General features: G+C 40.0%; 2 protein-coding genes across 4 annotated transcripts in view; one reads left to right on the top strand and one right to left on the bottom strand.

Annotated features, from left to right (window-relative positions):
• The window catches only part of CBX5 (chromobox 5), a 40,923-nt gene extending 35,637 nt beyond the window's left edge, over nucleotides 1-5,286 (bottom strand). Inside the window, exon 1 of the mRNA XM_051961597.1 lies at nucleotides 5,162-5,286. The gene's annotated coding sequence lies outside the window, so the exon portion shown is untranslated. The remainder of the gene's footprint in view (nucleotides 1-5,161) is intronic.
• A 554-nt stretch (nucleotides 5,287-5,840) lies between these two features.
• Nucleotides 5,841-12,774, top strand: HNRNPA1 (heterogeneous nuclear ribonucleoprotein A1). Of its 3 annotated transcripts, XR_007947671.1 has the most exons (12): nucleotides 5,841-5,956; nucleotides 6,598-6,714; nucleotides 6,890-7,036; nucleotides 7,161-7,371; nucleotides 7,472-7,564; nucleotides 7,671-7,763; nucleotides 8,079-8,153; nucleotides 8,435-8,593; nucleotides 9,141-9,293; nucleotides 9,689-9,754; nucleotides 12,311-12,389; nucleotides 12,647-12,774. XR_007947671.1 is itself a non-coding variant. In XM_051961593.1 (11 exons), exons 1-10 carry the CDS (start codon nucleotides 5,942-5,944, stop codon nucleotides 9,742-9,744), a joined length of 1,119 nt encoding a protein of 372 aa, XP_051817553.1. In that variant the 5' UTR covers nucleotides 5,841-5,941; the 3' UTR covers nucleotides 9,745-9,754; nucleotides 9,986-10,323. The 3 variants fall into 3 exon arrangements, 2 of the variants coding, with proteins under 2 accessions (XP_051817553.1, XP_051817554.1); XM_051961593.1 differs by lacking the exons at nucleotides 12,311-12,389; nucleotides 12,647-12,774 and adding an exon at nucleotides 9,986-10,323; XM_051961594.1 differs by lacking the exons at nucleotides 8,435-8,593; nucleotides 12,311-12,389; nucleotides 12,647-12,774 and adding an exon at nucleotides 9,986-10,323 and having other exon boundaries at nucleotides 5,842-5,956.

The following is a 12,774-nucleotide window of genomic DNA, read 5'->3' as shown; positions in this document are numbered from 1 at the left end:
GGTTTACTTTTAAATTAAATTCTTTTAGAAAGGTAGAGATGCAAAGGAAACAAACAAAAAAAAAAAGGCCAAAAAGCACATTCTTAAGTTAGAGGAAGAATTTCACTGATGAATCAACCCTCTTTTAATCTTATCAAGGGCACACAATAAGCTAAACACTGAGTATCCCAAAAGTCTTAGTGCACTTTAAAACTATTAAAATTTAAAATGCACTAACATTTTTTGGAGGGTAACGTCCCTTATAGATGCCTAAGGAGGCAACACTCATTGCTCTTGCTTACTTAGAGGTAAACTGAGGCAACTTTCCAAAGAAACCCTTGGCAGACAACATGATAAATCCAGAATGGTCTACTACTGACATAACTGCTGAGAACAGTGTAGGTTTTTCCCCAAACATGCTGGCGGGCAGAGCTCCTGGACAGACTAAACATAGGCAGTTGTCACTGTGGGTGTTCTGCCAACACAAGTGTAAAGTTGTCATCAGAAATGAATATGTGCCTTACAGTGGCTTACAGAAATCCCAACAAATCTGCGTCTTGGACTCCTCACAAGCCAACTCTTCTCAGGACGACCTGGATTCTTTCCCATTAGTGTAATTACAAGGAAGATTCATCTTTTACAAGTAGACAAGGGAAATCAAAGTTTATGTTTGGGAAAAGAGATGCTTGCTTAGAGTCCAAGTTCATCAATAACAATGTATAAATAGTAGTTACAAGAAAACCTTGCTGTAACTCTCCTTTGTTACTTCTTAACTTTTCCTTGTTACTTCTTTAGTCAGATTCCTCCCTACTGCTAAAAAGAGAGAACATAGATTCAACTAATGATAAGCCAACAAGAAAGAAAAGTAGTTCTTAAAAAAGACAGGTAGTTGGAGACATCTGAGGGGAAAGAGATGAGGTGTTATTAGCCAACTAAAATACGAATTATAAACCACTTTAATGTTTGAAATGCAATGGTCAATAAGCTTCAGTTACTTCAAATTAATCCATGAACCTTTAGGCAGTCTAGGTGGTACCAAGAAGCTATGTGGATATTATACCTAAAGTCAGGAAGACCTGAGTTCAATATGACCTCTAACACTACAGTTATGTGAATCCTGAGCAAGTCATTTTAACCTGTCTTCTTCACCTTTTCAACTACAAAATGGGGTTAATAACAGCATCTACCTACCTCACAGGGCTATTGTGAAGATCAAATGAAATATTGTGTAAAGCACTTAGTACAGAGCCTGGCACATAGGAGGTGCTCAATAAATGCTTATTGCCTCCTTTTATATCTTTTTTAAGGGCTCCTATTGACAATGTATGCGAGTTCCTACAGCTTTTTATGAGAGTGGCAAATCAGGACGTCCTTCACTCATTCATTCTCTTTATATCCTGAGACAAGATTTAAGTTTTAACCATTATCTTGCTCTTCAGTTTTCTCCAATACAGATTTTCCTTAGTCATTAACAGTCTTCAAGATAAATGGTCTTTTGTTAGTTTTTAGGTGAGCTCGATGCTTAATATAGTTAACAGAATGTTTTCCACGTCATTCCTTGAACTGGATTCTTCAATGGCAGAAGTAGAAAACAATTCCTCTGGAATGACTTAGTCAAATGAGAATTTCTTTGGTACAAAGAACACCTTTAGTGCTTATATTCAGGATTGACCAGGTTAGTCATAATAGATGAAAAATTAAGCCTCCATTTGCATAATGAGTTAACAGAAATATTTACTAGAGCATTTACTTAACATCTCAAAGTGGAAATTAATCCATATTAAATTTTAAAATCCCATCTGTAAAACACAGTAAAATATTCCACAAGAAATAAATTTGGGGGAGGGGGGGAGTAGGAGAGTTGATTTAAGTTAAAAGAATTTCCTAAAAATACAAGTCATTCTCCATTCAATAAATGGTCAAAGGTTATAAACAGTTTTTCAATGATGAAATCAAAGAAATATAGTCAAATAAAAATGTTCTAAATAATTATTGGTTAAAGAAATAGAAATTAAAAGAACTCTGAGATATCACCTCACATCTATTAAATTGGCTAAAATAAGAGGAGGAGAAAATAACAAATGTTAGAGGGGATGTGGAAAAATTGGGAAATTAATACATTGTTGGTGGAACTGTGAACCATTCCAACCACTTTGGAAAGCAATCTGCGATTATGTCCAAAGAGTTATAAATCTGTGAATACCCTTTGACTTAGCAATACCAGTAGGTCTATTTCCCAAGGTGATCAGGGTAAAAGGAAAAAAACCCCATATATTTAAAAATATGTAAAGCAGCTCCTTTTATGGTGGCAAAGAACTGAAAAATTGAGAGGATGCTCATCAATTGGGGAATGGCTAAACTAGTTGTGGTATGTGTATGTTTGGAATGGAATATTATCGTGCTGTAACAAATGATGAGCAAGGTGATTTTAGAAAAATAAGGAAAGACTTGCATGAAATAACAAAGAGTGAAGAAATGAGTAGAACCAAGAAAATGTATACAAAAGTAATGTTATTTGAAGAATAAGTGTGAATGACTAAGTTAGTTTGTATATCATAAATATCCAAACAAGGAAGTATGAAGGACGATGCTATCTACCTCTAGAAAAAGAACTGACAAATAAATGTATGTATGGCATGACATATAGAAATTTAAATATGTCAGTATGACTAACATAAATACATATTTATGTATACATATGCATGTACACACAAATCAATGTCAAATGGTGGTCTTCTCTAGTGTTGGTTGAAGAGAAAAGGATGTGAGGAAGACAGTTTGGAACTTAAAATTTAACAAAAAAATTAATTAAAAAAAGTGAAAATCTCTCAACAAAATATACTCAAGGATTGCTACTTAGTTTAGTTGTATAAACAAGAATTTCTGGGGCTTGAACCTGAAGCTATTCAAACCACCCAGTCCTTATTCACTTAATTTGTCATTTAAATTGTCATATTCACACATTTCAGGTTTAATAGAATACAAAGATGAATCCACACACACAGGTAGACATTTTCCCCCAAAGATTAGCAAATCTTGCCCAGTCTTGACTGAAGGAGAGCGTGATTTGAGAATCTAGTTTCTAAAGGAAAAAGTGTGAATAAGCCACCTAATTAAAATGGCTTTTAACTTAACTGAAAAAAATCATGAATAAAGCCCACCATGAAAAAAGCACATTCACATTCATTTTTAAGCATTCAAACATCTATGAACACAGTAAGAATGTATAGCATTAACAGGTTGCAGGTTGGTAACAGTAATAAAAATTTTAATAAAATTTTGTTTTTATTCAACCCGGCATGGAAAACACGAAATATATTACAATATACTCTTGGATAATTTGAGGCCTATGGATATCAGTTATTAATCTGATCAAATACTACTATCAAAATATGACCTATTTCTTTCTCTGTTTAATCTCCATTTTATATGGGAAGACAAAAGGCTGAAATGAGATTATTCTCATCAAATGTGGTATTAAATCAAATTATTCACTTATTCTTAATTTTAAACTGAATGACAGATTAGCTTCAATTCACATCATACCCTGCGGTCAAATACTGAGATTATTAAATCACTTCAAATATATCCTGTTATTGGAGAATGCTGGAGTCACAAAAACATGAAGTCTAGTCTCTGACACATATATCCTGCTAGACTAATTTTCTACAAGTTACTTAATCTGTGCCCAGCAACTATGATACTTTAAAGAATTTCTTGATTTCTTTATTCTGTGTCTCCCTAAACTGATGAAATTACAGGCTCTTATCCAGAACACTTCATCCTTTGCAAAAGTCAGAAAAAACAGAGGTTAACAGGGAAGCAAATTTTGAGTTTTTATTTACCAAATGACTTTTAATTTCATTTTCTTGTTATACAAAGTCCCCATCAACTACATAGCAAGATTTCCTAAATGGTGCTACTTTAAAGAAGCTAATAAATTAACTGTTGCTGAACTTATTCACAACAAAATATCTGATAATTTTTTTTTTACCCAACAATTGATATTTTTTGAGAATTTTTGTTCTTAAAATTCTAGAAAGGGAATAAGTGCACCAGGCATTATCTTAATCACTTTAATGTATTAACAAAAGGCTTCTGGATTCCTCCAGGAATGGCTACTTGTTTAGTTTTTCCATCACTTTCAAATATGACCAAATGACTGGATGAAGAAAAGTCTGAAATTCCCTTCGGTTCAAAAGGAAAGGGTGTATTTCTACCTTAAAAATCAACCAAACATTGTACCTCGTGTTAAAAAAGTAAGGTTCCAAACAAACACGTGATCTTGGTTGTATGTGCTTGTTAAAAAGCAAGGTTCTGGACAAACATGTGGTGTTGAGGGGGAAGGTGCATTACAAAGGGAGGTTCTAGATAAACATGTGATATTGGAGTGGATGTTGATGGGGGGCGGTATACAAAGAAAGGTTCCAGACAAACATGTGGTCTTGGTCTTTCCTTGGCCTGCAACGAACCCCCAAGATGGGAAAAGGGTCGAAAAAAAGGCCAAACTCGGGCAAGCACTGAAGAGCAATCAGAACACAAGAAGTCTGGTTGGCAGATAGGATTGGGGGCAAACTCAGAGGCTTCAGGGAAAACAAGTCATCCCCTGGGAATCCCCACCCCCAAAAGGCAATCCTCTTTCCTTGGAACCCCAAATCTAAACCCTCCCTCCGCTCAAGCGTCAATTGGCCGGTCTCCCCGCGCGCTTTCCCTGGTTTGACCTCCTATTGGCTAGTCGTCTTGTCCATCTATCTGAAAGGCCCGACCCTCATCTCTCACATTGGGCCCAGATTCCTGTCTCTCTGGCGAGCCCAACCTCCCCGCGCACTTCTCTCCAATTTGCTTAGAGCGTCCCAGCTTAGGAAAGAAGAACCCGCCTCCCGCCTTCCCGTGGCTCAAGGACCCATGTCAGTTACTTGGAGCCACCAAATGGAGGCTCAATTGGTCTATGGTCTTGTCAATCACATTCATCTACTGGGTTCCCTCCTATACAACCATTGGAGAAGAGGAAAGGCCATCAGGACAACTACACCCGCCCCCTGTTCTCCTATTGGTTGACCAACCCTGTCGCTCTTCCTCCGCCCCCCCCCACCCCAGCAGTCCATTCATTTCACACAATAACGGGCCCGATTGGAATTGCTCCAAGGACCTAGAAGTGTAGACGTGGTTGTTTTCCACTTACCCGGGATTGAGAGCGTTCTCTCACCCTAACCTTGTCCCCGTTCCTCTGCGAAGAGGCCGGACCACAAGGAACCACCGCCGCCTTCTGCGCAACGCCAACCGCCCGCCAAAACGGATCCGCCGCTGCGCTTGCGCACGCGATCCAAGGAAGAACCCTTCCTCCGCCCACTGCGCCTGCGCAGAAAGGGGCAAGACTCCCGCCACTGCGCAGGTGTATTACATAGGTCCGTTCTTCCCCGCCATTACACGTGTTACAAATAGCCTTCAGGTTTTACTACTGCGCTTGCGTTATTTGGTAGTGAGTACTACGCATGTGCAGTAGTAGTAGTAGAAGCTCCAAAATTAAATTTGTCATTCGTTATTTTTCTAATTTTTCATGTGTAATCGTGTTTTCTATGACGTAGTATTTAAAGGAATGAAAAATGAAAATTACTTTAAAAAATTGTTACATTCAAGCAAGAGTGACTGACAGAAGAGCCAATCAGGAGCTTTAAAAAAAAAAAGACTTCTCGAAAGCCAATCATCTGTCTCCTGGGGCGGAATTTACGCAACACATTACGTTACGCAAAGATACGATACCATAGACCAATTGCTAGGTAGAATGATTGAGGCTGTCCAATGGTGGCTAAGTGGGGGCGGAGTCTACCAATGCAGAACGCGAGGAGGCGGGATTAAAAAGCGGGGCCGGAGGTGGGGAGGCAGATACGCTAGATAGCTAGCTCCTTTCTGTCCTCGACGCCGTTGGAGAAGGATCGCTGAAGCGTCTGCTACCGCTCTCGCCATGTCGAAGTCAGAGGTAAGGGAGTCACAGCGCCTAGATCTTCCTTTCTTGTTTTTCCTTCTACCCTTCCCTGCACGTTTCCGGAGCTTAACTCCATGTACTTATTACACTACCCTTATTCGGGAGTTCCGTAGCCCGCTCTCGTTCGGGCCTGCTCCTTCCCACACACCCCCTCCTTCGGGGTCGCCATTTTGTAGGCCCGGCCGCCATGAGCCTTCGGCCCTCGCGAGCCTCTTCGTCTTTCGGGGCCTTTCAGTCGCACGGGCCCAGACTCTTTTGGCTATTTTCTCTCGTTTCTCCTTGATTTGGGACCGATTTCGATTGCCTGGCAACAATCTTTTTTTTTTTTTTCCTGTTGGGTAATCCCGGTAGTCCTTCTCGTCTCCTTTGTTGCGCATGCGTTGCATTTTTCTCTCTGCTGTTCCCACCCGAATCCGGGCGCCTGATAGGCGGCCTTGGGCTGGAGAGTAACGCTCGGGGCCCACTCTTTGTCTGATCCCTGGAGCCGCGGGGAGGGGGGGGAGGGCGGAGGAGGGGGCACGTGTCCTTTAAAGCGAGCTCCCATTTCTCCCGGGCTCCCTTGCGGACTTGCCCCCGCCCACCGGCGACCACTTAACGACCCTTCCTTTCCCAATCCTTTGTATTCGACCCTGCAGTCCCCGAAGGAGCCCGAACAGCTTCGGAAGCTCTTTATCGGAGGCCTGAGTTTTGAAACGACAGACGAGAGTCTAAGGAGCCATTTTGAGCAATGGGGCACGCTTACAGACTGTGTGGTAAGTGCAGGGCCCGGGATTCAATCTGCAAGAAAACCTCATTTGGGGGAGGGGAGCTTTTGTTTCCCAGTAGCTTCCTGTTAAATTAAACCCAAACCTCAATGGTCCTAATACTTTTGAATCTAAAGCCGCCTTTTTTTGTCTAACCTGGTGCCTGTGCTCGCTAACATCTCAGGTGATGCGGGATCCAAATACCAAACGTTCCAGGGGCTTTGGTTTTGTTACCTATGCCACAGTGGAAGAGGTAGATGCAGCCATGAATGCCAGACCCCACAAAGTCGATGGCAGAGTTGTTGAACCAAAGAGAGCTGTTTCCAGAGAGGTATGTGTTTCATCTTTTTGAAAGTCTTAGTAAATATTTAATGTGCAGTATGGGTTGGTCCTTTTATAAGGCTGCAGGTATCCATGTTGCAAATCAAGTCTCACCAATAATTTTTGGTCATTAGGACTCTCAGAGGCCAGGTGCCCATTTAACTGTGAAAAAGATCTTTGTGGGTGGCATTAAAGAAGATACTGAGGAGCATCACTTAAGAGACTACTTTGAACAATATGGCAAAATTGAAGTGATTGAAATCATGACTGACCGAGGCAGTGGCAAAAAGAGAGGCTTTGCTTTTGTTACTTTTGATGACCATGATTCTGTGGACAAGATTGTCAGTAAGTATCACAAATGACCTTGAAAGTAATCAAAATTTGTTGAGCTCCTTTGTTGGGATTTCCAGCCATTAGATAATTCTAATGTGAGTTTTTGTTCTAGTTCAAAAATACCATACTGTGAATGGCCACAACTGTGAAGTAAGGAAAGCCTTGTCTAAGCAAGAAATGGCCAGTGCTTCATCTAGTCAAAGAGGTGAGTTTTTTCTGATCACTAATGTGGTGGTCATCTTTAGCTTATTGAATCTACTTTTAAAATGGTGGTCTTTTGTGGTTTTTCCCTTTTTTGTTTGTTTTAATAGGTAGAAGTGGTTCTGGAAACTTTGGTGGTGGCCGTGGAGGTGGCTTTGGTGGAAATGATAACTTTGGCCGTGGTGGAAACTTCAGTGGCCGTGGTATGTTTTCACAAGCAAGCAATATTTGATTTATCAGTCTTAATTTTTAATTGTCAGCCTTTCCTCTATTAAAGCTATTTTGTGTGTAGAAGAGAACTTTGCTGTTCTCTTTGGTCTAGTGACCATTCTTAATATTCACTAAGGCTCTGGAGACTGTTTTTAGGCAGCTATGGATATTCTTGAGTTGGCACCTAATAGCAGAGGGGAAAGTTAAGTCAAGGACTTGGCTCCTTCAGGATGGGTTTTGTTTTGATTTTTTTTTTTTTTATTTAGGTTTTCTAGTTGATAACCAACTGAATGCCCTTTTTCTTCCAGGTGGTTTTGGTGGCAGCCGTGGTGGAGGAGGATATGGTGGAAGTGGAGATGGCTACAATGGATTTGGAAATGATGGTGGGTGCTTTTTAATTAGTTATAAGTTGGGTAAATGGAGGTTTTTTGGCCCTTCCTCTCCCCATTAGAATAGGCCTAGTCTTTGCTTTTTTTCCCCTCTTTTCTTTTGCTTTGTTGTGTTTTTGTTTTTTTGGTTTTTTTTTTAAGTGCTGCATGTGTTGAGCTTGACCTGATTGTCCCACCATAACATGCATGCTGTGTATTGGCCTTGAGCCTTTAAGCTTGCATGGATTTTTGATTGTCAAATTTGTCTTACTGAGAAGAATTGTATTCTTCTGTAGGTGGTTATGGAGGAGGCGGCCCTGGTTACTCTGGAGGAAACAGAGGCTATGGAAGTGGTGGACAGGGTTATGGAAACCAGGGCAGTGGCTATGGCGGGAGTGGCAGCTATGACAGCTATAACAACGGAGGAGGCGGAGGCGGCTTTGGCGGTGGTAGTGGTAGGTATCAAGTGAACCCAAACAAGTAATGTGGTTGGTAGTCTAGGTTAGTATTGTAGTAGTATTTTTTAAAAATATATACTCAAATCTTGTTTTGGGGTTTGATGCTCTTAACAGCATTGAACAAGTACACTGCATGAAACCTGGTTTTCAAAAAGCTACCTCTTCCCAGCTTTAAGCTGGGCCGCCTCACTCCCTGTTTTTTAGATAAAGCAGTGTTAGGATGCTGAATTACTTCCATAGCAGGATTTAGTGTTTTGACTATATTTTGGGTCCTTTAACACTACATTTTCCAACAGTGTTAGACAGTAGTAACCTCTTCATATTCTATATATTAGTGTGTTTTTTTTCTCCTAAAGCCCTAGAGAAATAGCTGTTTTATTTACTCTAGCATTGAGTTGAATTATCCAAAAGGCTGTCTTAATCTAGTGTGGAAAGTGAATGCACAAAGGGTCTTGTAAGCTTTCAGTGATTCAAAACTGGGAAGATGGCAATAATTTGATGTTTGTTTTCTAGTAAGTAACTATTGGGGTCCTTTCTGTTTTAGGAAGCAACTTTGGAGGTGGTGGAAGCTACAATGATTTTGGCAACTACAACAATCAGTCATCAAACTTTGGTCCTATGAAGGGAGGAAACTTTGGAGGCAGGAGCTCGGGCCCTTATGGTGGGGGCCAATATTTTGCCAAACCCCGTAACCAAGGTAGAATGTTTGCTTGATTATGTTGAATAATTTACTGGGCTCAAATTAATTGAATGAGTGGAGTTGGTGGGGTAGAATACTCTAAAGCAGCTTGTACACAGCCAAAATAGTTGATGGTTCCAGGAGCATGTTTAAGGGTCCATAGTTTGGTCCATGTGGGGAGTTTAAGCACTGATCCCTAGATTTAGGAAGTAAAAGTATGTCAGTTGGTAGTGAATTGCTAATAAGGAAATTGCCACTACCAAAAGCACCTTTGTGGGTAGCCCAAGACACTCAGTAGAGTGACTGGCTTATGGTTATGACACTAAAGACAGCCAATAAATACTGGTGTAGGTGAGTTAATGTCTTAATTTTGCCACCATTTTTAAAATTAATACAACGATTTTTGTCTATAGGTGGCTATGGTGGTTCCAGTAGTAGCAGTAGTTACGGCAGTGGCAGAAGATTTTAATTACTGTTAGGTAAGTATTAAGCCTTCTCACCTCACACTTAAGCTTACAATTATTAATGAACCCAGTAATAACTAATGTAGCTAGCAGTGCAACATAGTTAACATTTTTAATTGCAGTAAATTTGTGGATGTTAATAATTCAGATCAGCAAAATCTATGGGGAACAAAACTTGCTATTGGATTATAGCTTTGAGTCTTAATATGTGTTTAGATTAACAACTTTATTCGTATTGTTCAACAGGAAACAAAGCTTAGCAGGAGAGGAGAGCCAGAGAAGTGACAGGGAAGCTACAGGTTACAACAGATTTGTGAACTCAGCCAAGCACAGTGGTGGCAGGGCCTAGCTGCTACAAGAAGACATGTTTTAGACAATACTTTTTGTGTATGGGCAAAAAAAACACCAGGACTGTATTTGTGACTAATTGTATAAGAGGTTATTTTAGTTTCTGTTTCTGTGGAAAGTGTAAAGCATTCCAACAAAGGGTTTTAATGTAGATTTTTTTTTTTTTTGCACCCATGCTGTTGATTGCTAAATGTAATAGTCTGATCATGACGCTGAATAAATGTGTCTTTTTTAAATGTGCTGTGTTAAGTTAGTCTACTCGAAGCTTCCCATAAACTGCCCCAACAAGCATGCAGTATCAAGTTAGACCCAAGGTGTGATGGCAGTTCCCTTCTATACAATTCCTATTCCTAGTCATTTGTGTCTTAATAGCCTTGCCATGATCGTGATTGGCAATTTATCCTATCAAACCCTCTGACCCCATCATACTTAACTCCAAAATAGAAAATTTTCTGTTCATAAAATCTGGCTATCATGGATTCTCCCAAACTTAGTACCGTTGCCTACAAACCTTCAGATTTGAATGGATTTTTAAAAACTCATATCCTCCAGTATTTGCACGGTCATTGGCAATGATTTTTAATTCTATGATAACTTCAGAGGGAAAACTTTCAAAGCCTTTTATATGTTATAGACTCAGAAAGTTGAGTCTCAACTCTCACCTAGCTAGCAGTTACCTGGTGTATGCCATCCCCTTCCCCCACAGTGGAAGAAAAGGCCCTGATTGAGGGAGGGAGGGGAGGGAAAGTTGGGTAAATCAACATTTCTCCCACCATGTTCATGATTGATTTAAGAGGAGCATTGCTGACTTGAGGCTTAAGTATCATTAAAGGAAAATTGCAGTGGTTAATTTTACTTAATCTGCATTTTACAAGCATGGGTGGTTGGGGGCTGTAGGGTACATCCTTATTATCTGGGGGATTCTCAAATTACCTTTTTAACTGTAATGAGGGTGGGGGAGGATAGTAATTAAAATACCTCACTGGCCATATTGAGGCTGTCTTAACTGCAGTTTTCCTTTTAAATTTAATGTCACTCAGGTGGCTGCCTATCAAGTCATGAGTTTGGGCCAGTTTTCAGCCCCAATTCCTAGAAAAGACATGCTCTAAGATCATTGATTAAAAAAGGCTTTTGCTTTCATCAATCAATTTATGTTCTGTTTATCCCAGTGACTTTGTACCCTGTAGAATAGAAAAAGTTTTTATTTAATAGGTCTGTGTTATTCCATTTCATTGGTTTGTTATCCTATCCCTTAACTAATCTTGGAAAAGATGTGGGGGGGAAGGAAGGGTGGGTGGATGGGATGAGTTGGGAGGGGATGGGTGGGGGAGGGGGTGGGAAGAAGCATGGTTATGCTGTTAAAAGTTTTCTAGTCCCTTGGGCTTGATATTGGCTGAGTTTGCAATGGCAGGTGGAACCTTAACTGTTCAGGGAGTTTGCAGATACCTCAGGAATCGTGACAATGGCTTTAAAGATCCAGGAGATGTTCAGCTACTAGGAACTGCTAGCAAGTATAGCGCGAATGGCTCCGCGCTTAGACACTTGTGGTATGGAGTCAAGTGTACAGAGATAAGCCAGGGGCAGGCTTCGGCACGATCCATGAAAGCTAGGAGGGAGAGAAGTTTCAGTGCCCATCGGAAGGAAGGAGGCAGACAAGAGTAAGGCACATCTGACTCTTAGGACTAGCAGTCAGAGCCAGAAGGAAAGGTTTTATTGCTATACTGGTAGGTAAGAACAGATTTTACTTATGTCCATATAGTATGTCTGAAATTATAGTTGTTTTTCTTGTGTTTTGTTTTGTTTTTTTGTTTTCGTTTCTTTTTGCTAAAATAACATTGAGCCCAGCAAATAAAATAGTCCAGTATAGTTGTACTCGTCTAGAGTCTTAAAATCCCTTTCCAGTATCATTTGCCCTGATGATGAAATCTAATGTAATTAATACCCATGAGAGCCAGTAGGCACTTTAAATCTTAACATTGTAATGGTTTAAAGTATGATTATAAAGTATTGGCCTCTGTTGCCCTCTTCCCATTTCCCCTTCACAGCAGTGGCTCACAGTAATGCCTTAGGAGCGCCCTTTTATTTTAAAATTAATTTTTGCAAAGGGCTAGCTTGGGCGTGTATTCCTTAAGGGGGGGGGGGGTAATAGGGGTGGGAAAGGGATATTTTGAGATTATACTCAAAATATCAGGAGATAATACTGAGAGTTTCTTACTTTTCCAGGAAGGAAGTTGCTGTTCGCTACCTATTCAGCCCTCTAAAAACTAGAGGCTTTTGGCATATTCAAGTGGCTACTTCAAATGTAAGTTATCTTAAACATGATTAGTATTTTTTTTTTTTTTTAAAGACTGGGGAAACCAAGGTAAATAGTAATGGGTACTAGTAATAAAGAATTCAGGAAATATTTAAGGTTATGTGTCACTAACAGCTTCTATGAGGAAACAAAAATGCACAAGTAAATCCAGGTTTTATCTGGGCAGGGATAAGTGGGATTTGAGAGCATAATGCCACTCAGTAAGTGCCTGTGTTTATTGAATGAAATCTTTTTTTTTTTTACAGGAACATTTAAGGTCCAGAATTGAAGCCACTTGTAAATTTAGCTGGTATGCAGCTGACCTGATTCTTGACTGCTGTGCAGCTCAAAAATTTGAGAATGGATATTTTTAGTAAAATGTTTCTAAAATGAA

The sequence above is a fragment of the Antechinus flavipes genome, chromosome 5 (genome assembly GCF_016432865.1).
Source record: "Antechinus flavipes isolate AdamAnt ecotype Samford, QLD, Australia chromosome 5, AdamAnt_v2, whole genome shotgun sequence".
Classification (NCBI taxonomy): domain Eukaryota; kingdom Metazoa; phylum Chordata; class Mammalia; order Dasyuromorphia; family Dasyuridae; genus Antechinus; species Antechinus flavipes.
Note: the sequence above shows the minus strand (reverse complement) of the source record. Positions and strands in the feature narration are given on the sequence as shown.

What these genes read in the sequence shown, in the direction of transcription:
- HNRNPA1 (XM_051961593.1), top strand. An exon ending in TTCTGTGGACAAGATTGTCA is followed by an intron (nt 7,372 to 7,471) that starts GTAAGTATCACA and finishes TTTTTGTTCTAG; the next exon opens with TTCAAAAATACCATACTGTG. An exon ending in TGCTTCATCTAGTCAAAGAG is followed by an intron (nt 7,565 to 7,670) that starts GTGAGTTTTTTC and finishes TTGTTTTAATAG; the next exon opens with GTAGAAGTGGTTCTGGAAAC.